Source organism: Bufo bufo, chromosome 1 (genome assembly GCF_905171765.1).
Source record: "Bufo bufo chromosome 1, aBufBuf1.1, whole genome shotgun sequence".
Taxonomy (NCBI): domain Eukaryota; kingdom Metazoa; phylum Chordata; class Amphibia; order Anura; family Bufonidae; genus Bufo; species Bufo bufo.
In genome coordinates, this window is record NC_053389.1 from 620,879,898 (window position 1) to 620,903,830 (window position 23,933).

The window sequence follows — 23,933 nt, forward strand, 5'->3', positions numbered from 1 at the left end:
TCATACTACACACAATTGCCCCATAGTTATACAAAATCCCCCTATGTGGAGCTTTAGGGCGACTAGCACACCAGTCAGATGGCTAAAGTATCTTCCATTATGGTGGTCAAGGTCTTTACAGGTAAGATTTATAGCATGCAAAAACAGTATAGTAGTGATAACATCTCTAGCATGGGTCATTTCCCAATACATGTGGGGCCACCAGACCCCCAGCATCCTCAGACTAAAGGGGTCAGAGCACTAGCACTTATGGGACATAATCAGTAAGGTGTACGATACCCGAGAAGGAATAATGCTAGCAAAGCCAGGTGGAGGACTAAAGAAACAGCAGAAATTGGGTGCAGTTCTAGGCTTGTGTGTAGACCGTTTAGTGTACATCAAAGTATAATTCAGCAGGGCTACAAGTAGCATGGGGGGGGGGGGCACGCTCTATTAGTTTGGTGACCATTTGGTATGCTTCTCAATCACAAAAATATAAAAATTATGTATATGTAGTTATATTTGTAAATTAACTACTTAATGTAAAAGTGGTCTTGTGTATCAGATTGAGGAAATATAGGTAGTTGGTCAACGTTTAACATCAATTGCCTACAAGCAACCATATTTCTGGATTAACCAATAGAGTATTACCAGGCAATGAATAGGGCTTTGCAAGTTAAACACCAATGCTATATAAATACAATAAAAATAATTAAACACATTGCTTTATTATGTACATTTTTCTTTAGTAGTGCCCCTGCGGTTTACACTTCTGGCCCATGGCGGGCTAACTTGCTCCATAGCTTCCTTCTCAGTGTGCTAGAGTGATCGCCTAGTGAAGCAGCCCACACACACCATTCATCCCCCCCCCCCCCCTCCTGAATTCATCATATATAGCCATCCATCTTTTCATACACTGGAGAATTAAACTATGGAGTTATTACACACCATATGCATCTCTGGAACTGTAATATACCACAGATAGATCCAGAATTTACTGCTGCCCACACAGAAATGGAAGTCCTGTAAAATGCATCATCAGAGAGCTGGATAAGACTAAACATCCATCTTGTGAGCCGTCATGTGACTCAATTATGTGGCCTGGCTTTGTTAACTTCCCAGGTATCCAACAGGTGAATAGTAGTATATTGGGGGCAGAACAGGTATTATATACCCAGGATCAGCAACCAGCTGCTGTGAAACTACAGCTACCAGCATGCAAACATGCTCAGCTGTTCTAACTCCTGTAGACATTAATGGAGCACTTTGGGAATTGTAGTTTCAGAACACTTGGAGTGCCGGAGTTTGCCGATCCTTGCTACATACAGCATTACTACCTGCAGCAGCATCTCATGTGTCAGTGTGCAGAAACAGATCTGTTTTTTTTACACTAAACTTTGATTACCTTGACATCACCTAGAGACAGGCAGCCATTTAAATACACAGAAATTTAGTTACAGTAATAACCACAATAAAATTATTCCAATACTAGCCCTATTGGATGTGATCTGTGAGCTCACCCAAGGCACTGTTTAAGACTGTTACTTACTGAACGCCAGGGTTTATATGAAGTGTCACAGGACTGATATTTCAGGTTTAGTTAGGCCGTAGATACATTACACAGGACTGATTCATAGACTAATCCATTCTACTGCATTTAAGGGTCAACCACCTGACAATGGATTTAAAATTCTGCATATAACAAAAAAATTCTAATTATGTTTTGCTATTTTATGAACATAAATAAAAACTGGAATACCCCTTTAAGTATAGAAAGTGCAGCATTAAGATTACAAGTTTTACAGAATTGCTCTACAAAACTCTACCAGTCTGCTCCACTTCTCCCTCTATAACCAGCTTGCTGCAGATTGCACTGCATTTTGTGGCGACAGGTCCTCTAAGGCCTCTTTCACATGGGCGTCCCGGATTTGCTCTGGATGAGTCACGTGTGCATTGCAGGAAACCCTTGCAAGTGCGCACGCAATTTCAGTCCGTTTTGACTGCGTTCAGTTTTTATTGTGCACGTGCAATGCATGTGATAAAACTAAATGTGGTACCCAGATCCGAACTTCACTGAAGTTTGGGTTCGGTGTTGTGTATATTTTATTATTTGTACATGGTTATAAGGGAAAATAGCATTCTTAATACAGAATGCTTACTAAAATGTCAAGGGGGTTAAAAATAAAAATTAACTCACCTCATCCACTTGTTCGCACAGCTGACAGTCTTCTTTCAGGGCCTGCAAAAAGGACCTTTGATGACAATCGCGCTCACCAAGTCGTGAGTGCGTTCATGTCAACGCAGATCCTGCTGAATGAAGATAGAAGTGGATGGAGAGGTTTTTTTAACCCCTCAATTGACATTTTAGTAAGCATTCTGTATTTAAAAAAAAAAATGCCATGTTAAGGGAAAATAGTGAATTTACTTTAATGGGGTCTGGGGTTGCTTCTCCTCATCTAGCAACCATGTGTAAAAAAAAAAAAAAAAAAAAAAAAAAAAAAAGAACACATCTGCACTTGCTTGCGATTTTCATGCAGCCACATTTCTATGGGACCTGCGTTGCATGAAAAAAAAAAAAAAAGAATATAGAACATGCTGCGATTTTCATGCAACCCACAAGTGATGCCTGAAAACCACCACTTCATCATTGAAGTGAATGGGTCCAGATTCAGTGCAGGTGCAATGCGATCACCTCACACATTGCATTTATGCGGAAAACTTGCCTGTGTGAAAAGGGCCTAAAAGTCTGACTCCCATAAACATGCATGCTTTGACTGGTTAGACATGGTTCAGGTAACCGTTAGAGTGCAGGAGCCGCACACTTTTGTAATGTAGTGGGCTGGTCACAGAATTTCTAATAGTGAGCTGCAGCGGTTATCTGATAACCAGAGGTATCAGACAGGACTGCCATGTGAATATACATTCTATGCTATGCCTCCATACATTGGTTGGGTCACTCCCATACAGAGCCATCAATAGGGTCTACCAATATCTTGATGACTAGACAGCTTAGTACACATTTCACTAGTCTGTACAGAGCAAAGAGTGCAGGGTTTTTCCTGCACAAGACATTTCAGCAGTTTACAGCAATCTACAGGCTAAAGACCTGGAGGCCAGCATTCAACCCTCACATCTCCTATAGCATTTGGTATTAGCCAAATACATTAAGATGCAGCCTAAGGCTACTTTCACACTAGCGTTAAGATTTTCTGGTATTGAGATCCATCATAGGGTCTCAATACTGGAAAAAATGCTGCCATCTTGTCCCCATTATCAATGGGGACAAAACGTAACTGAACGGAATGCTCCAAAATGAGTTCTGTCCTCATACCGGAGAGCAAACCACAGGCTTTCCGCCCCAAGATGCGGAGCAAGACTGATCCGTTATGACCCACAATGCAAGTCAATGGGGACAGATCTGAAAATAGAAAAACGGATCCGTCCCCCATTGACCCTCAATGGAGTAGTTCATGGGTATGTTAAAGATAATACAACCAGATCCGCTCATAATGGATGCAGACTGTTGTATTATCAGTAACAGAAGAGTTTATGCTGAACCCTGCCGGATCCAGTGAAAACGCTGGTGTGAAAGTAGCCCAATTCACAATCTGAAGAGTACTAAATATTCTTCTAGATATAAGTGTTACCATCAGCTGCCCTCGCTTCCTCCCATCTGTCATAGGCGCTTACTTCCACCTATGTTAGCAGCTCACTTATCAAGCCACCAGGGATGTTTTCTGTGTGAGCAATGACAAAACACTCCACATCAGGACCAAACGCTCCTATAACCTCTAAAATATTTACCAGTTATGTCTAATCTAGTCTAATATGCGCTGGTAGACACCATGGTGGGACAATTTGGGCTCAGAAGTGGATCCAGCTTCTTGTTATGCATGGCTGCTTTATGTTTGCATCAGTCCTGGCATTATCCATAAGGAAATGTAGTGGATGAATATTTTGGCTCTAGAGGGATTGTTCAGCTGATTTTTTTATTTTTATTTTTTCCCCCAAATAAAAAAACACGCGCAAGTATCAGAATGGGAACAGTAGAAGAATGGGCAAGTTGAATACTACCTTTTTTGCGGGGTAAAACCAAAAGTTTTGTAAGATCTTATAATACATTGCTCTAGATATGTTAACTTCATTTTGTTTCAAACCCATTAATTTCATACTTGCATCTGTTTCCAGGGATGCAACTAAACTGAATCTATTTGCCGGCCAACTAAACTGATCTCATGTTCATAACCGACATTAGTTAGCAGTTCTAGTTCTGCTACTAGCGATTCATTTTGCAAGTAACGCTATGAGTAGATGGTACAGGTTGCAATGCCCACTGGTTGAACAGCACAGGCAAGATTAAATCAGATAGTAGGCTTAATTAGCAGTTTGATCCAAGGGTAATTATACCAACGTTGATGTGCCATGGCACAAATATATTTGATAGTATCACAGGAGGGTAAACAAGGTCATGCCAGGCTCATTTGCCCGATATTTATCCAGCAGTCATCCAAAGTGCAACACAGGATATCAACTTGTGGAATGAATCTGTATTTGGCCATTAATGCATTTCAGGGAGATACTCCAGAAGTAAAAAATAAAAAAAAACTAATAGTGCACATAAACACTTACTAATGTCCATGTCCAATAGGCCACTCACACCAAATTTGGGGGAACCCATCACTATCAGGGTTGAACCAGATGTGCATAGTGTTTCACAGTGGTCCATAGTCCTTAGTAAATTACAAGATCATACGAATAGTCGGTCTCCCCATTTACCCAAATCTGGTAAAATATTCCCCTCCAGCCTCTGTAGAATGCCAGAGACCTAACCCGCCTTGCAGTGGTCAGTCAATTACCTCTGGTTTTCCATCACAATCCCAGCAACCAAGTACGGTCAAAACCAACAGTCATTTTGTAGTGGATCCAAATGCTGTAAAACTCCACCATATGAACTGCAGTTTGACGAACATTGTAACATACGGACAATGTCCCTGTAACACCAGTCACAAGCTTCTTTTTATTGCCACACTCTTAACATTAACATGTATAGTGAAGTGTTGCTATACATGTGAATGTTTAAGGGTTTCTACCATCATCATTTCTGTTATGTAGCCGACTGACATTATCGATGTGCTAATGTCAGCACTACATAAGTGTTTTTTACATTTGTCTTTGCAGCCATTCTGCTAAAATACACTTTTACAATATGCTAATGAGCCTCTAGGTGCTATGTGGGCGTAGATTCAGCACCTAGAGGCTAAAAAAAAAAAAAAAAAAAAAAAAAAAAAAACTAACCATGTATCCCGCCCAGGTCCTCCGTCCTGCCCGCCCCTCTTGATTGATGTCACGGTTCGCAACATCGTTGAGGAAATCCCGCGCCGTCCACCTCTGTATTTGGCAAAGGCGCAGTGAGTGAAGGCCATGCTCCTGGTGCTGGTTTCCTCACTGCGCCGAATAAGCCACAGTGAGGAAGCCAGCACTCACTGCGCCGAATACAGAGGTGGACGGCGCAGGCGTGGGATTTCCTCAACGATGCATGGTACTTGGACATCAATCAAGAGGAGCGGGGCGGGCAGAACGGAGGACCTGGGCGGGATACATGGTTAGTTTTTCGAGCCTCTAGGTGCCGAATCTACACCCACATAGCACCTAGAGGCTAATTAGCATATTGTAAAAGTGTATTTTAGCAGAAGGGCTGCAAGGACAAACGTAAAAAACACTTTAGTGCTGACATTAGCACATCAATAATGTCAGTCAGCTACATAACAGAAATTATGATGGTAGAAACCCTTTAAAGAGTATGGCAATAAAAAGAAATTTAGAGCCTACAATAACCCAAAAACAGTACCTCACTCCAACTTGTACAAAAAAAGAGCAAGGATTTTTACAAGGTAAAAAAAATCTCATTTTTTTATAAAAAGAAATTTAACTGGATGGTGGCTGATGCTGAAAGCTTGTTACAACCGATTAACTTACTCCAGAAGTTCTGAGCAGGCCACTTGTTTAACATCCCTGTAACCTCCAATATATTAGTCACGCAATGCAGACCATAAGACCGAGTCAAATTAACGTTAACAGATTACATGAAAGACATCGCTACACACTAAAGTGTCATAATAGCAAATCCAGTCTTTAAATTGACCCCAAATGAATTTGTACCACATTACCAACCGTGCCACAAAAATTCTTTAAAATAATAATAAAATTCATTGTTTTCCCTTGGTCTTAACCACTCTCAAACACAGCAATGACAACTAGATAGATCTTAAAAACAGGATAGGTAAGACTACCATTAAACCTGCCCATGTTTATATTAGGGTGTCATTTAAAGGACAGGCTATGTACACCTTTGATATTATAGCACTGTACTCAATTTTTCAATTAGTCTTTATTAAAAGTGATGAGCTGCTTTCCCTGCACAGCTTTGAGTTTATCCACTAGCAGGACCTGTATATTCTCTCTGCTCTGTCAGGCAGGGGGCTGATGGGCTCCTCATCTGACCTTTTAAACACTAAAGACAAATTCTTATCAATAAGAGAGCTTTAAAGTGTTTATGACCTTTTATTAGACTTGGAGCTAAGGGTTATTAGATGACCAGGCACAAGTGAAAGTACCATTCAGACCGCTAAAACAGTTAACCCTTTTAACAGAACTGCTCAATATTGTTATAAAAGAATTGAAATAAATGATTTTAGACCAAAAGGAGTAAAGATGTATATGGCGAGATACATTTATCAATATAATTTGACCATTGTATGCATTGCCTTCATATTTAATTTTCCACAAGTTTCTGTATTTGACTACACCCTTCCTTTAAAATTTTTTGAATATTATATACACCAAGTAGTGACATGATTCGTGTGTTTCCATAAAGTCTAGTGCAAGTAGCCCACTATCAGATTTAAGCAACATAAACATGTGTTAATTTGAGCGCTGATGTATAGTTCTTTTTACGCCTCACGGAGGGGAGAGCGTTCCCCCAAAAAGTGTAGAGCGCCAAATAAAGATTCATCTTGCAAGTTAATATCCTGTGTTCCACCTTAGATGACTGCTGGATAAATCAGATAAATGAGCCTGGCATGGAGGTGTGAGGGGGGACAAATACATGTGCTGATCTCGTTTACCCCCCCCCCCCCCTCCATCTTGAGTGAAGCGAGTACCCTCCTGTGATGTTCAAATTTTATTTGAGCTAAACATTAAAGCTATAATTGAGTGATGAGGCTCTTGCTGCAGCCAGTTACCATACAGCCAGAAAAAGAACAGCGACTGGTAGATAAATGGCTGATCTTCTTGGACCAGAAGACCTCTTTATATACTTTTTTTTACATGTAATACAAGCCAAAATGAAATCAAAATGCGAGACTGAGATGAAGGGAGAAATGACAGATTTGTGAATTTTCTGCTTGGTGTCCCCATTAGCAGGTCAGATCCAGGTGCTCTGCTTTACAGTACCCTTAAGCAGCATTGCACCACCCAAACTCAACATCTGATGTTCAGTGGCAAGGAGCCACATTACATGTACATCAAGCTGCAGCAGAGGCTGACTGAAGTCAGAAGGAATGTTATGATGCAGTTTGAAAACAAGAACACAGTACTTATAAGGCTGTAAGCATCATGTGCCGCGTAAAGCTGTTCCATTATCAGACCGCATACAACACCACTTCCAGTGTGATGGCAGGGACACATATGGAATACATCATGTTCATTTTATTCAGGCAGAATCCACTTCACTATTGTTTCATTTCTGAAATTTACCAAAAGCCCAGCGACTTCACAGCTCCTATTTGCCAAACAGCACAACATTTATGTTTAGTGGCCATGTCTACAGGACCTGTAGATGAAGTATGATGCCCTTAAAGGTAGTCTGTGTAAGGCTACTTTCATACTAGCGTTTTTGGCAGATCCGTTATGGATCTGCAAAATCGCTACCATTACAATAAAACCACATGCATCCGTCATGAACGGATCTGGTTGCATTATGGCCTATATAACCATGACAGATCAGTCATGAACACCATTGAAGGTCAATACGGGCTGGATCCATTTTCTATTGTGTCAGAAAACGGATCTGTTCCCATTGACTTACATTGCGCGTCAGGACAGATCCTTCTTGCCATCTGTGATGGGGGAATGTAACCAAACGGAACGCATTTCCGTTTCGTTCAGTTTTGTCCCCATTGACAGTGAATGGGGACAAAACTGAAGAGTTTTCTTCCACTATTGAGATCCCATGACAGAATTGAAAGCTAGTGTGAAAGTAGCCTAACCCTGTCTGTAATAAGCAGATCATTGCAGTGAAGTTATTTGTACAAACCAAGAAATGGCACATATTAGGCTTAGTGGCCAGAATGAGAACTGCAGGATTTTATGTCTGATGTCTATATAAATATTTACATTGAAAGTTAAAATTGGAAGAAGAAACTGAGTTTCGAAACGCATCTGGCAAAGATCCAGAAGAAAAATAAATAAATAAAATAGCACCAAAATGATATGCAACTGACAATACTAGCTAATTTCTCAAGCAGATGTTAAACGCCGAGAACTTTGCCATGGACCCCATGCGTGCTGAGACACCGTGACGTGGTGCATGAGGGGCTCAGATATGTTCCTGACTGGAAGATATTGGTAAAGTTCTCAGCTTTTAACAGCGGCCTGGGGAATTAGCTAGTATTGTCAGTTGCGTATCATTTTGGTGCATTTTTTGCAGTGATTTGTGTATGTATATATTTTTACATCTGCACATTGCTGGTCTCCGTGTTGTGGATCTGCAAAACACATACAGATGCGCGAATGGACCCTAAAGGAGTTCTCTGGGAATTAAGATGAAAATACTCACTTTATTATAAATATATTTCCAAATACCTTTCATTAGTTATAATGGCTTGTTTTGTCTAGGGAAGCAATCATTAGGAGAAATAAAATGGCCACTGTCCGATTAGTGCACACAAACTCTGTCCTAATCACACAGCAGGACAAGTTACATCACAACACTGAGTTAAAGAGCTGCCTCATCCTCCTCTCTGCTCTACTTGTCAGGGATTATGATCCTGGAAACAGCTGATAAGAACTTCAGCTAAATCTCTGTACAAATGGAGTTCATGAGGAGACATGAAGTACAGAGGATGGACAGAGACTGATAATGTGGGGCTGTGGTAATGGAGACTGCATACAAGTGCTGCTGCTCATTACCCACACCCCAACCACTCTGTGCTTCATGTCTCCTCATGAACTCCATTCCTACAAAGATTCAGCTAACGTTCTTATTAGCTATATTCAGGATCATAATCCCCAACAAGTAGGAGAGAATGAGAACAGCTCTGTAGCTCAGTGTTCTGAAGCAACTATCCATCTGTGATTAGAACAGGTTTTGCGTGGACTAGGACGGCAGCCATTGCTCCCAGACAAAATTAGCCATTATACATAGTGAAAGTTATTTGTGAATATATTTATAAGTAATATTTAAGTAATTTCATTTTCTTAGTTCCTGGAGAACCCATTTAACATTTTTATCCTTATCTGAAATGTAATTTTATTTTTTATTTTTATAATTTTATCTAAAAATAAATGTTATATTACTTAGAGCCAGCCATTAGTTGAATATTATATTACTATAGCTAGGTGGTTATAGCGGGCAGTGCTCTATTCTGGTGAGCTCTTCAGAGTATATATTCACATCCAGAAGAAGTCAGACGTGTTGAGCAGTAAGACTGCCCCCCCCCCCTTGAGTGACAGCCCGACATCTCACCTGGCCCTGTCAATCTTATGCCTGTACTGCTGCCACTTGAGCAGTACAGATGCCAACTGTGCATGCGCTGTTATACACTGCAGTACATGCGCAGTCAGCATCCACTGTTCAGGTAGCAGCAAAACTCCTGCCCAAAGCAACAGTGCAGGCATGATTGACAGGGTCAGGTGAGATGTCTAGCACAGTCAGTCAATGGGGAGGTGGGAGTTTGAGCAGCGGGACTAGCCTGCTGCTGGAGAAATCTGATTTGTATGAATTGATTTGCTCATCTCTACTGGAAACCATCTCCAAAAATGCATCTACCTTCACGGGAAGGATTTCCTATACAAAAACAAGGAATCTGTGTTAAAGTGGTGCTGCAGGCTACTTTGTGTAGATGTTCAGTTTCTGAAGACATGCCGTTTAGGTACTGAAAACAGGTCTGCGGTAAAGAAACTGACAAGACCCTCTGTACAAGACTCAAGATTTAAAAGGGATATCTGGTTATGTCTCTCATCTAGCCTACAGTGGCAAGTCTTACAAGAAATGCATTATGACGAATTATTTTCCCCTGCTCTAATTATGTTGCGGGCATTTCTGGCATGACATGCCAGACATAGGGCACATGGTCCTAGCCCCGTGTCAACTCAGGATATACAGGGGTTGCACCTGCAGTCCCAGGTGCCGTCTGCACCCGAGGCCGTCTGACCGTGCAGGCACAACCACCATACACAAACCAAAACCCCATTTAATGGTAAGGCTCTCAAATTGAGGAGCCTACATGCCTCATATTGGGGTGGGGAAGGTGAATTTCTGAAAGTTAGTTGAATGAAAATCTGGTTGCTATAAGCAACAAATTGCCTAATAAAAAATAAAGATAAATAAACTGGAAAAACATTGGTTGCAGGTCCTCCACTTCAGTTTTTCTAAACCTAGCTTCCATGTCTCATAGCTGCAGAAAACCAGGAACATTTAACAGACCTGTTTCTTTACCAAAAACTGCAGTTATCACAAGAATTGAGGTGTCTTTAAAGGGATTCTGTCATGACATTTGAGGCCTATAACCTAAAACATATGGCCAGGTCCCGACTAATAACCTGAATACGAAACTGTCCTTATTAAATCTGCCTGTGGCTCTATTAGCACATAAAACAGTTTATAGCCTGTCATTCACCTACCTAATGTGCACAAGGGGACGTCGCTTCATACAGGGTGCCCGGCTGCAGCCATCTCCGTCTGGTGCCCAGCGCCGCCTTCTTAGTTGAAATCACCCTCCCTTTCTATAGAGCCGCCTTCCTCACCTCAGCACCACCTCCGAAATCGTCCGCTCCCTCAGCCAGATCCCGCGCGTGCGCACTAGGTATAACCTGATGCGCCCGTGCAGACTCCTGGCAGCGACCTCGTTCAGCGAAGTGCGCATGTGCCGTCCGGCGCACTTCGCTTAAACCTGCCTTGACCGCCCTATTGCAGCCATCCTCACGGGATCTGGCTGAGGGAGCGGACGATTTCAGAGGCGGTGCTGAGGTGAGGGAGGCGGCGCTGAGGTGAGAAAGGCAGCGATTTCAACTGGGAAGGCGGCTGCAGCCGGGCACCCTGTTTGAAGCGACGTCCCCTTGGGCACCTTAGGTTGGTGAATGACGGTTATAAAAAACTGTTTTATGTGCTAATAGAGCCACAGGCACATTTAATAAGGACAATTTCAGATTCAGGTTATTAGTAGGGACCTGGCCATATGTTTAGGTTATAGGCCTCAAATGTCATGACAGAATCCATGTAAGGGGTTTTCTGGTTATAACAAGTTAACAGTGCTTGGCTATCTCCAGCACTCCCATAGACATAGGAGCGGTGGCACATGTTACTGACCAGCCTCTCCATCGGGTACGGGGCACCTGTTTGTTATCATCCGGAGTCCCAGCAGTAGGGCCCCAACTACTCATCTCTATCCTGTGTATAAGTGATAACTTGTTATAACCAGAATACCCCTTTAAAGCCAAACTAATGTGAAGATGGTTCTCAAAGGGTTGTCCAGAATGAGAAAAAAAAAAAAAAAGATATAAAATTACAGCACCACACCTGGTTGTGTGTGGTACTGCAGCACTAGTTTATTTCAAGCGAGTTGAGCTGCAATACCAGATAACCAATGCATGGCAGTTTCTGAACAAGGCGGGGGGGGGGGGGGGGGGGGGGGTAATTGGAAGAATAGAAAGGCAATACCTTCACTTGACATGAATAACCATAGGATCATTGGCCGCCAGCCTCTGCAAAATGGACTTTGAACTAGCCCAAAGTTTGCATACTGTAGACCCACTCAGTTTAGTTCAACTGATCAACAGAATTAGGCCTCATTTTTTAGCAACAGGTCTGTATTCATTTTTGCTGTGTGTCACCCGTGTTCCACGACCACTGCACAGCATCTCCTCTTAACTCCTTAAGTACCAGGCCCATTTTTGGTTTTGCATTTTTGATTTTTTCTCCTTTCCAAGTACCAGTGGCCATAACTTTACTTCATACAGCCATATGAGGGCTTGTTTTTTTGCAGAATAAGTTTTTTTAAACTAACTGCTTTTTTTGTAATGTGTAGGGGCAGTGAGTCTGACCATTTTTGCAATATACTTTAATTACTGAAATCGTACATTTCTATTAGAAAAAATCTCTAAAGTGACCCATTTTAAGCCTTAGCAACACTCCTGTCTGTTTACATAACTGGAGACCTGCTCAACATTGCCCGTGTTATGTAAACCGAAGACAGTGTTGCTAAGGCTCAGAATGGGCCACTTTAGAGATTTTTTTAATAGAAATGTACGGTTTCAGTAATTAAATTACAAAAATCAGCATTACTGCCCCAATACATTAAAGGTTACACTTTAAAGACACCATTTAATTTACCATGTCTTATTAGAAGAGATGAAAAAAGTAGGGTTAGATTGAAAAAAAAAAAAATAATCCAGCAAGGTTTGACATTACAGCATTCACTGTGCACTAAAGATAGCTTATTCTGTGGCTCAATATGAATACAGTAATACCAAACTTAGTTTGTTATGCTACTTTAGAAAAATAAAAACCTTTGAAAAAAAATTCCTCTTTGCAGTGCCATTTTCTGACAGTCATAACTTATATTTCCATCCAGAGAGCTGCATGACGGCTGTTTGTGGGACAAACTGCAGTTTTTATTGGTACCATTTTTGTGGTACGCATTACTTTTTGATCACTGTTATGCAATTCTATTTGGGGAAGGTGCTCAAAATGGCGACTCTAGTGTTTCATTTTTTCCTGTTACAGCATTCACCGCACAGGAATGTTTAAAAAAAATATTTTAATAGATCAGTCAATTTTGAACATGGGAATACAGATATATTAACAATAAAAAAATTTACATATTTTCATAAAAATAGGGTAAGGAGCGATAAAAAAAATTTAACGCAAGTTTAAAACATTCAAATATTGTTTACCAACTATTAGCCCCCTTAGGGGCTGGAACCTGGGACCTTTTGATACCTTGTCCTATTCACCCTAAGGCCTCTTGCACATAAACGTGTGCTGGCCGTGTCCGTACTGCGGACCGAAAATTGCAGTCCACAATGCATGGGCACCGACCTTGGGGATGCCACATGCGGATTGCGACCCCATTCACTTGAATGGGTTCCGTGATCCGTCCCACAAAATATAGGACAAGTTCTATCTTTTTGCGGAATGGAACCCCACAAAAGCACTCTGCAGTGGTTCCGTTGCGCATCTCCAGATTTGCAGACCCATTCGAGTGACTGGGTCCGCATCCGTGATGCGAAATGTAAACGGCTGGTGCCCCATGTAGAGATCTATTAAGGTAAATAGGATTTTCCCCATGCTCCCTGCTGAGCTGTGCTTTGTGCACAGAGCAGCAGGGAAAATCATCATGTCAGGCCTGGAAGGCTTCAGCGGCATGCAGGCTGCCATGGTAGCCGATTGGAACCCCACAATGTCACTGCTCGGGCTCCAACTGGAAGGCAGAGGGAGCCACATCCTTCTGCCTTGCCTCACAACTGTTGCAATCAGCATTGACCACAGCACCTGAGAGAATGACTGGGTTTGGTGGGATCAGCCGCTCCCAGTCATTGTGGCCAGGTGTCTGCTGTAAGTGCAACATGGGACTCTGGGGGTTTTATGCCACTTTCTTGAAACGCAGGCCTTGTGTGTGGGGGGGGGGGGGGGGGGGCGGCCTGTCCGCTCAACTTAAGAGACTGGTATAAATTAAACTTTCTGGCATATGGCACATCAGACATGCCCCCAATTTAAGGGGTATGCACTTAGAGAAAATGTCACCAGTTTTGTGGTAGTCTAATGGTGGCATAGGCTAGGGACAGATCACCTTCTATAACTCACCCAGCTGTTTAGGCAAAATAGAGACCGTTCAAAATACAGCACAAGTCAATGGGGAAGATTTATCAAGACTGGAGCAAAGGAAGTCTGGCTTAGTCCCTCCCCCCAGACTCTTTTCACTGTCTGAGGCCTCATGCACACTACAGTATTTTTTCACGGTCCGCAAAACGGGGTTCCGTTGTTCCGTGTCCGTTTTTTTCCGTGTGTTCTTGATTTTTGGAGGATCACCAGACATGAAAAGTGAAAAAAAAAAAATATCTAAGTCAAGTTTGCCTTGAAAATGATAGGAAAAGAACGGACACGGATCACAGATGCGAATGACTGTGCCTCGGTGTTTTTTCATGGACCCATTTACTTGAATGGGTCCGCGAAAAAAATAGGACAGGTCATATTTTTTGGACGGACAGGAAACAGATGACGGACGCGGATGACAAATGGTGCATTTTCCGAGTTTAACAGATCCATTGAAAGTCAATAGTCCGCAGAAAATCACGGAACGGTCGCGTGCATGAGGCCTTACTTTGCTCCAGTTTTGATAGATCTCAGACCTGATATTAACAGGGACCTAACCCAGAGCTGTTCAATACATATTTTCAACAAAATGGCTAGGTCAATTAAAGGGATTTTCTGTCTTTCTATATTGATGGCGTATCACCATCTGATTGGTGAGGGTCCAACTCCCCTGCTGAAGCTGTTCTGCAGAGCTGTACTCCCTGAAGGGAATGGGAGCAGTAACCAGCTGTGTCCACTGCACACGATGGATGGGGCTTTGTAGATCCCACAGAACAGCTGACCAGTGGGGGTGCAAAGTGTCAGACACCCACCAATCAGGCCAGTTTCACACTAGCACTAAGGATCCAGCAGGGAACAGCCTGCCGGATCTCCGCATTCCCGGAAGCTTGAATGTTTCTGTCTTGTCCTATTGACTAATAGGGACCAGCAGAAATCTGACCACAACCTGGCAGCAGTTTTCTTCTGGACGATTCTTACCATATTTGCTGGATCGCGGTCAAATCTGTGTTGGTCCCCATTATAGTTAGTGGGGCCGGACAGAGGTTCAATCTTACCACAATGCAGGAATGCAGAGAGATCCGGCAGGCTGTTCCCTGCCTGACCAGCCTACCGGAACCCTAGCACTAGTGTGAAAGTAGCCCAAGATATTAATGCCCTAAAGCAGGGGTCAGCAACCTCCGGCACGCCAGGTGTTGTGAAACTACATCTCCCATCATGCACACTGGCTTGGCTGTTCTCTGAACTCCCACAGAATTGATAGGAGCTTACTATCAATGTTTAATTTCTAACTTACGTCATGTAAAGATGCCTTAGCTGAAACATCAGTTTAACCATTAAGCCTCTAATACGGTGGAGAGTCCAGATACAACATGGTCCACCAATCTGGAATTCATTTAAGATTGATACTACAAACTAAGCACGCCAGGGAAGTGTGCCAGCACTTTGTGCAATCCTACTGTATTTCAGATAATGATTGTGAAAGTATAAAAATTAGGCTACATGCACACAAACATAAGGGCTCCGTGCTGCGGACCGCAAATTGCGGTGTGCAATGCACGAGCAGACCATGGGGCAGACACATACCAATCGCAGACCCATTCACTTGAATGGGGTCTGCACCGCAAAAAAGTAGTGCATGCGCTACTTTTTTGCGGTGCGGAGGCACGGCCACAAACACCATGGAAGCACTCTGTAGTGCTTCTGATCCGCATCTCCGTGAATGCGGACCCATTCAAGTGAATGGGTCTGCGATCCGGAATGCACATGGGCGGTGCCCGTGTATTGCGGACCTGCTGTATGCGGGCTGCAATACGGCCACACGGTTAATTATTTAGGCTACAGCCTGCAGGAGTTTAAAATAAACATGTACATTAAAACCAGGCAGTGTCATTTCTTCTGTTTTTATTTTACAATTGCAGCTCTTATTTTCTCAACATTATTACGGGGGGCGGCCATCTTGCCTGATCTGTTAACATTAAGAAAATTGCTTTACAGCAGCCCCATCGTCCATAGACAATGGTCAGGAGGGGACTTCACCGACTTCTATGGGACAGTTTTCTATCCATGCTCTGACCTGTGCAGAGGTCATTGTACAAGGAAAGAATAGATCAGCTCGGACCATCACCTATTGTGAATGGTGGATCCCATTTTATCTGTCATTCTAATCCTGCCTCTAATGGCATCATCTCTGTATAGATCAGCAGGAAACTGCAGTAAAGTTATCTGTACAGACCAAGAAGTGGCCCCTATTAGGCTTAGGGGCCAGTGCAAATACTGCAGGATTTTAATGTTTTAATGTTTAAAGGATCACTTTTTTTGCTTACGTGTAGGGCAAGCGATAGGTAACAATTTTGCAACAGACTGCACGAGTCAGAAGCACAGCGTCTGCACAGTCTAATGGACGGATGGCCCTTCGCAACGCTCTTTTGAAGAGTGCTGCTAAGGGCCATTTCAGCCCCAGTTTTCTACCAAAAATAAACGTTTTGGCTAAATAAAGTCTATTGCAAAATTGTTATCCATCACTTGCCCTACACTTTAGCAAAAAAATAAAATATGACAGTTATCCTTTAAAAATAGACATAGAAAATTAAGATGATCAATTCCTTTAAAAACGTTAAACATAAAAGGCGATTTTAACACTAGGTTATTTTCTGATGACACATTCCCTTTAAGCAATGTACCAAAGTGAGACCATTGGATCCTTCGTGGACACAAGGGAAGAAAATGAATTACCAAGATAAGGAAAATTGGCTTCTACTACAGGGTTTTTTGCCTTCCTCTTGATCACCTTTTCAGGGTAATCGGCCAAACTGGATTGAAGCCTGTCTCAGCATTGCTAAGTATATTACATAATGATCCAATTATAATTAGGTGGCACCAAAATGGTGTTGGAACGTCCTTCCTATCCGTTTTAGCAACTTTTATAGCAGCAATAGCAGGGAATTCACATACTGTATTGGGTCCCATGCACACATTCATTGTGCAAGACACCAATATGATCTGTGCACTTTCCCGTATTGTAAAAATGCCTGTTCGTGTCCTCTTCTAATCGGTTTTGCAGTAATGTATTTTTTTGCAGGACAGGCATATGGCCACATGGATGTGGACAGCGCATGGATGATATCCTTGTGCTGTCCACATTTGTGTAGCCCTATAAAAACGGGCCCATGGGCAATCTGCAAAAAATAAATAGTGAATCACATGTGGACCGAAAATGCGATTATGTGCATGAAGCCTTACTAAGCTATTGGCAACTATGGGGGGGGGGGGGGGTAGGGGTCACAGAGGCAGAAAACCCCCAGTTACAGGTCAATAGCTCAAACATATCTAAGGAAGGAGTATGACGGCTCGCGTGCTTACACTGGGATGGCTTATCCAAAAACGGATAAACACATTGACCGTTTATTATCGGCACTGCCGGAGATTCTTATCTTGGAGAATGGGCTTCTGCAAACAACGTGAAGGCGTTTGGACACCATTAGTATAAGCTCCCCCAAATCACACGGTTAAACCCTCTTTGTTCTGTAATACACCAGCCATTATGATTTTAATACCCTGCTCTTTCTTATATAGGACCTTAGAGGCCCTAGAAGACTACATTCACTGGAAGGACCATATGCATGAGACACCCCAACAGTGTAGTCACCACCCCCCCCCCCCCCCCCCCCCAATAATACAACCAGATGACTTGAGCTGGATTCAAGAGTACAATTTAAATAGGCGGCAAGTCATCCCAACTCCATGTGCGAAGACTACGAAAATGTGCTTTTAGGCACCAAAGTTGACGTCATGCACTGGCGATAGGCGGCAGTAGGACTGCAAACTAGCAATAGCAAAACCGGAATCTGAAACCAATCATGACTAATGGTATTAACAGTGGCAGGTTTATAGTTATGCCACAAATTTGTCTGGGGCAAGCCCAAGTTTATTTATGCCCCCCCCCCAAACACAGCCAGAGCCAAGTCCTTTGTCTTCCTCCAAACCTATGCAAGTAATTTCCAAAATGTAGGATTACACCTTTAAGTGTACATTAATCCATGAGAGGAGCCCTATATTTATATTACACATACTTCAGTATCAGCAGCTTCCTCCTGGTTTATACAACCCTCTACAGAAGTGCAGGAATGTAACAAGAAGAGATACACATCCTCCTTCTCCTAATATTTAATACTCCATAGACAGGAGGGGTAAACACCAGGACATGTGTAGCTGGCACCAGAGGCATGGCTTACTTCACCAGTGATGGCCTAGGACAACTAAATATTTACCAGGGACATTAGGCAAAAAAAGTTAACACAAAGCTACAGCCTAAAATATAAAAATAAAAAAAACACAATAAAGTGACTAAAATGTGAAATCACTGCAGCAGACAAGGTCATTTTGCATACCCTCCATCGCACTTGTTGAGCTCTGCTACATCTAGTGCTTTAAGTTGCAAGCAGCTAAAAGTTGCTACTAAGGCATTACAAGAAGCTGAGGAAGTCTTCAAAGAGAACTTGAAAGAAAGGTGGGATATTAAAGCTTTTACAAGGGGAGAAGCACTGGCGGGTGGGTGAGGCAGCCACTTACCTCTTCCTCTATGTTATTGTTGTGCTCACTGTCAGCCTTGAGAGTAGTCATGGTGTACAGACCCACAGCTGATTCCTCCGCAGAGTCCACGGTTGCTGATGGTGGGGTCCCTGGTTAGAGTACAGAACGTGCCCCCTTTTCTTTACCCCCTGGGCTGCAGAAGTTGTTGTGGTGGCTGCAGCTTAAGTTGGCAGAGCTTGTGCCCAACTTTCATGTGGTGTGTAAGTGCCCAGTGCGGGTGATGAGGTATATGGAGGCGGTGGGAGAGGTGTCTATGTGAGTGCTGAGGTGGGAGAGTGCAGGAGAAGTGAGGCGGGATGGCTGCTCTTTATACCACCCCTTCCTGAAGTGAAAGCTTAATTAAGGAGGGGGGGAGTGAGGCTGAGGACAAGCATGGAGGGTCATCAATTAAAGTTACACAGGAGGGGAGGGCTGGAGGGCTGGACCCAATGATGCTGTGAGTGGAATCAGCTGCTTCTCCTCCCTCAGTATCAGGGCAGAAGAGACGGCCAATCCTCTCACCATCATCCCCCGCCATGGGGCTTGTTGTCTGGTTTTTAAAAAAGTAAAAACTTTAATGTGAGTTTCAGAAAACTTGCCCTGAAGAGGTGTCAGTGGTGCAGAACCGAGAGTCTGTGGGGGGAGTGGTCAGTGCCGGCACACAAGGGGTTAACAGGCTTTCCTTACCGAAGAAACATGGAGGAGCCCCTGTCACTGAGGGAAGTTACATATCAGTGACTGGTCTGAGGTGACTGGTCTGAGTGTAAGGGCTCATGCACACGATTATGTATTTTGCGGTGCGCAAAACACGGATTTGCAAAACATGCGGATGACATCCGCGCGCATTCCATATTTTGCGGAACGGAACAGCTGTCCCCTAATAGAACAGCACTATCCTTGTCCGTAATGCGGACAATAATAGGACATGTTCTATTTTTGTGCGGAACGGACATATGGAAACGGAAGGCACACAGAGTAACTTCTGTTTTTTTTTTTTTGCGGACCCGTTGAAATGAATGATTCTGCATACGGTCCGCCAATAAAAAATAGAACGAACACGGAAAGAAAATACGTTCGGCCTTATAAATGGATCAGCAATTTTGCAGAACTGGTGCGGACCCATTCATTTTATTGGGACCGCAAAAGATGAGGACAGCACACCGTGGGGTGTCCGCATCCGTTGTTCCGTTTTGTGGCCCTGCAAAAAATATAGAACATGTTCTATTCTTCATGTGCGGTCCACAAAATGCAGAACTCACACGGCCGGTATCCGTAAAACACTGTTGGCCGTGTGAATGCACCCTGCGAGCTCATGCACACAAATGTATTTTGTGTCCACATCTGATCCACATTTTTTACGGGTCGGAATTGGACCCATTCACTTCAACGGGGCCGCAAAATATGCGGACAGCACACCGTGTGCATACGTATGTCTGTTCCGCAGACCCACAAAAAAATAGAACATGTCCTATTTTTGTCCACTTTACGGACAAGGATAGGACAGTTCTATAGAGCGCAGGACATTCTGTTCCGCAAAATGCGGAACACAGAAGGCCGGTGTCCGTGTTTTGCCGATCCCCAATTTGCGGACTGCAAAAATGGCAACGGTCGTGTGGACGTCCATGTTTATTATGTTCCCATTAGGCCTCTTGCACACGGCCGTTGTGGGTCCGTTCCCTGCATTAGGGACCACAATTTGCATTGGGGACCGCAATGGGTCTCGATCCATCCCGGCCGCCGCAGGGACGGATCGAGACCCATTCAACTTGAATGGGTCCGTGATCCGTCCGCACCGCAATTTTTTTTAACAAGTTCTATTTTTTTTGCAGTGCGGAGGCACGGACAGAAACACCACGGAAGCACTCCGTAGTGCTTCCGTGGGGTTCCGATCCGTGCTTCCATTCCGCATCTCCGTGAATGGGTCCGCATCCGTGATACGGAGTGCACACGGGCCGGCTCCCGTGTATTGCGGACCTGCCATATGCGGTCCGCAATACGGCCACGGACCCACAACGGCCATGTGCAAGAGGCCTTAGGCTTAAGCGAATTGAAGTCTATTAGTTCAAAACCTTCATTTTTATTGCTTTTTTCCATACAGAATTAAAATGTATTGGCTCCATGTAGGTAAAGTTTGTTTCGCCTGACGTCACGTGAGACTTTGGTGAATTACTACTGTATTCATATCTGCGTATTAGCCAGTACTAAACCCCACCTTGGATTCCTATTATACACTGTAAAGAATCTATGATCCGAAAGTCGATTGGCTCAAGTCTAGTTCCCATACTCTCCTCAGGTGGAGGCCTATAACTGAGGATTACTAGTCAGCACCGAAAAGTTATCTTCTAGGGGTGAGAAGAAGATATATGGGGTCATTTATCAGGCTTAGTTGCCAATCAAAATCCAACTTTCATTTTCCAAAGGAGCTGTCAAAAATGAAAGGTGGAATCTGATTGGTTGCTATGGGCAACTAAGCCAGTTCTACTTTACACCAGTTTGATAAATGACCCCAATAATATTTAGTGAAAATCTGTCACAGAAAATCTTATCTGGAGAAGGAGGGGGTTTCACAGTATAGGTATATGCGGTGAACAGTGCATTAAATATCACATAATAACTACGAACGCTGTCCGTAGCTGTCACTTTAATGGGTCCGCGATCCAGCCGTTCCGCAAAAAGTTAGGACATGTTCTATCTTTTTGCGCAACTGAAGTACGGGACGAAAACCCCACGAAAGCACTCCGTAGTGCTCCCATAGGGTTCTGTTCCGTGCTTCCGTTCCGCATCTCCGGATTTGCGGACCCATTGAAGTGAATGGGTCCGCATCCGTGATGCGGAATGCACATGGAACGGTGCCCATGTATTGCGGATCTGCAAATGCGGTCCACAATACGCCAACGGGAAGCACACGTTCATGTGACGTGTGTCGCAGCCAGGATAGCAGCGTAGAGGTGATCCCATAGAAATGAATGGGACCGCCACGCCATTTGCAAGAAATCTAACACTACTGGATTTTTTGTGACTCACGCTGTGATGCCATTCATTTCTGTGGGATCACCCGCTACTCTGCTGTCCTGGCCGTGAGCAGTGTCGCCATGTAGCACTACCTTAAAAGCCACATTGGCTGTGTGGTCAGAAGTGGCTCATGTAAATATAATGGAAGCCACATTCCTGTTTTTGTTTCCTCTACGGGTAACGCCAAATGATGCGGATGACATGCTTTTTTCCCAGAGGATTTTCGTGCAGGAAGAACACAGCATAATCTCCTGTACACTTTTGCATATCTTTATGTGCGGATATTGACCTGCTCTGCGGACTTTAAGATCCTTAAGATACAGAAAAATATAGGACAAGTCCCATCTTTTGCGGAACGGAGGCACGGATTGGAAGCCCACGAAAGCCCTATGACGCGCTTCTGTGGGCTTTCGGGTCCGTGCCTCTGCACCGCACAAGATAGGACACGTCCTATCTTTTGCTGTATCTTGCGGATTGCTATTTGCGGTCCGCAGCATGGGCATGGATCCCTTACAGTTATCTGAATGAGCCCTAAAAGATAAGTTCCATTCATCTGAATGGGGTTGTTTCTTCAACATGTGCATTTTTACGCACAGGTTTATGGGTAGCATTTTTCTGCACTTTTGTGTTTGTGTTTTTAGTGGCAGTTTTTGCAGCGTTCTGTGTGATAAAAAGAAAAAACAGCAAATTTAAAATTTGCAGTGTGTCCACTTATGTTGGAGATTTAACTCCTTTTTTAAGGCTCATGCACATGGCCTTTCATCTCAATATTCTTGTCAGTTTTGCAGACAAGGATAGGACATTTCTACACTCGGCCAGTATTCATAGTTTGCGGATCCACGACTTGTAGAACGCAGAACACTTATGGCCACTTAATCTTTCACACGAGGGGATTCCGTGCGGGTAATCTGCTGCGTGAAAGAGAGCCAAGCCCCGTTCTGGACAGCAGAGACACGGAGCATTAACATGATTGATAATGCTCTGTGCCTCTCTGTGACCTTTTTATTACAAAATGCGGTGACAACTTTATATCACTCTGATTTTGTAGTAAAAAGGTCAGAGAGGCACAGAGCGTTATCAATCATGTTAATGCTCTGTCTCTCTGCTGTCCGGAGCGGGGCTTGGCTCTCTTTCACGCAGCAGATTACCCGCACGGCATCCGCTCGTGTGAAAGAGCCTTTATGCAGAGGGTGAAATCTGCAGCACATCCATCTGGTGTGGTTATTTCCGCTGCTGAATTCCAGCAGATACATTGCAGATTTTTCACTGTGGAAAATTCACATCTGACTGGTCCAGGGTGGATATACCCCCGGACCAGAAGTGGTTCGCCCAAGAGGCATAAATCTTTCCATTAGGCCTCATGCACATGGCCGTTGATCGGCCGTTCCGTCCATTGGGGACCGCAAATTGCACAGGCAACATTCGTGTAGAATCCTCAGGCGGATCCAGACCCATTCAACTTGAATGGGTCCATGGTCCGTCCGCACCGCTAAAAAATTGTGCATGCATGAACAGAAACCCCACGGAAGCACTCCATGGTTCTTCCGTTGGGTTCCGTCACCTCTGTTCCACACCGACCTTCCGGATTGCCGAGTGAATGGGTCTGCATCCATGATTCGGGGTGCACACGGCTGGTGACTGTTTATTGCGGATCTGCTGTTTGCGGGCTGCAATACAGACACGGCTGTGTGCATGAGGCCTTATAATTTTTCTTTTTAGGTTCCACTCCTGGTTTTGGCTTACAAATATTGTTAATCACTGCGAAAGGTAACAATGATATGCAATTGGTGCAAGTGGTCCGCTGCCGACATCCTCCATTGTATGCATTTTTGCTGGGGATTGCCGTTAGCAACGGATCACATGCGGAGGAATTGCTCCCTCGGTTATAAACATGCCACAATGTTTGGGGTTTTTGAGCATTTCATCCCATTTAGGCCACTTTATTTCAGTTATTTTACAAATATTGTTGCATAAGGCCTCATGCACACGACCGTTGTGTGCATCCGTGGCCGTTGTGCCATTTTCCGTTTTTTTTCGCGGACCCATTGACTTTAAATGGGTCCGTGTAAAAATCGGAAAATGCACCGTTTTGCAGCCGAGACCGTGATCCGTGTATCCTGTCCGTCAAAAAAATATGACCTGTCCTATTTTTTTGACGGACAACGGTTCACGGACCCATTCAAGTCAATGGGTCCGTGAAAGAACACGGATGCACACAAGATTGGCATCCGTGATCCGTGGCCGTAGGTTACTTTAATACAGACGGATCCGAAGATCCGTC

At 43.7% G+C, this 23,933-nt stretch overlaps 1 protein-coding gene across 2 annotated transcripts in view; it reads right to left on the reverse strand.

The window, feature by feature from the left end:
• Positions 1–18,994, reverse strand: part of RBPMS2 (RNA binding protein, mRNA processing factor 2) — a 33,324-nt gene extending 14,330 nt beyond the window's left edge. The window contains exon 1 of one of the 2 annotated variants that reach the window (XM_040413785.1): positions 18,641–18,994. In XM_040413785.1, coding sequence (XP_040269719.1) covers positions 18,641–18,691 — 51 coding nt within the window. In that variant the 5' untranslated portion in view covers positions 18,692–18,994. The remainder of the gene's footprint in view (positions 1–18,640) is intronic. The other variant, XM_040413784.1, reaches the window with a different exon arrangement.
• Positions 18,995–23,933: the final 4,939 nt, after the last annotated feature.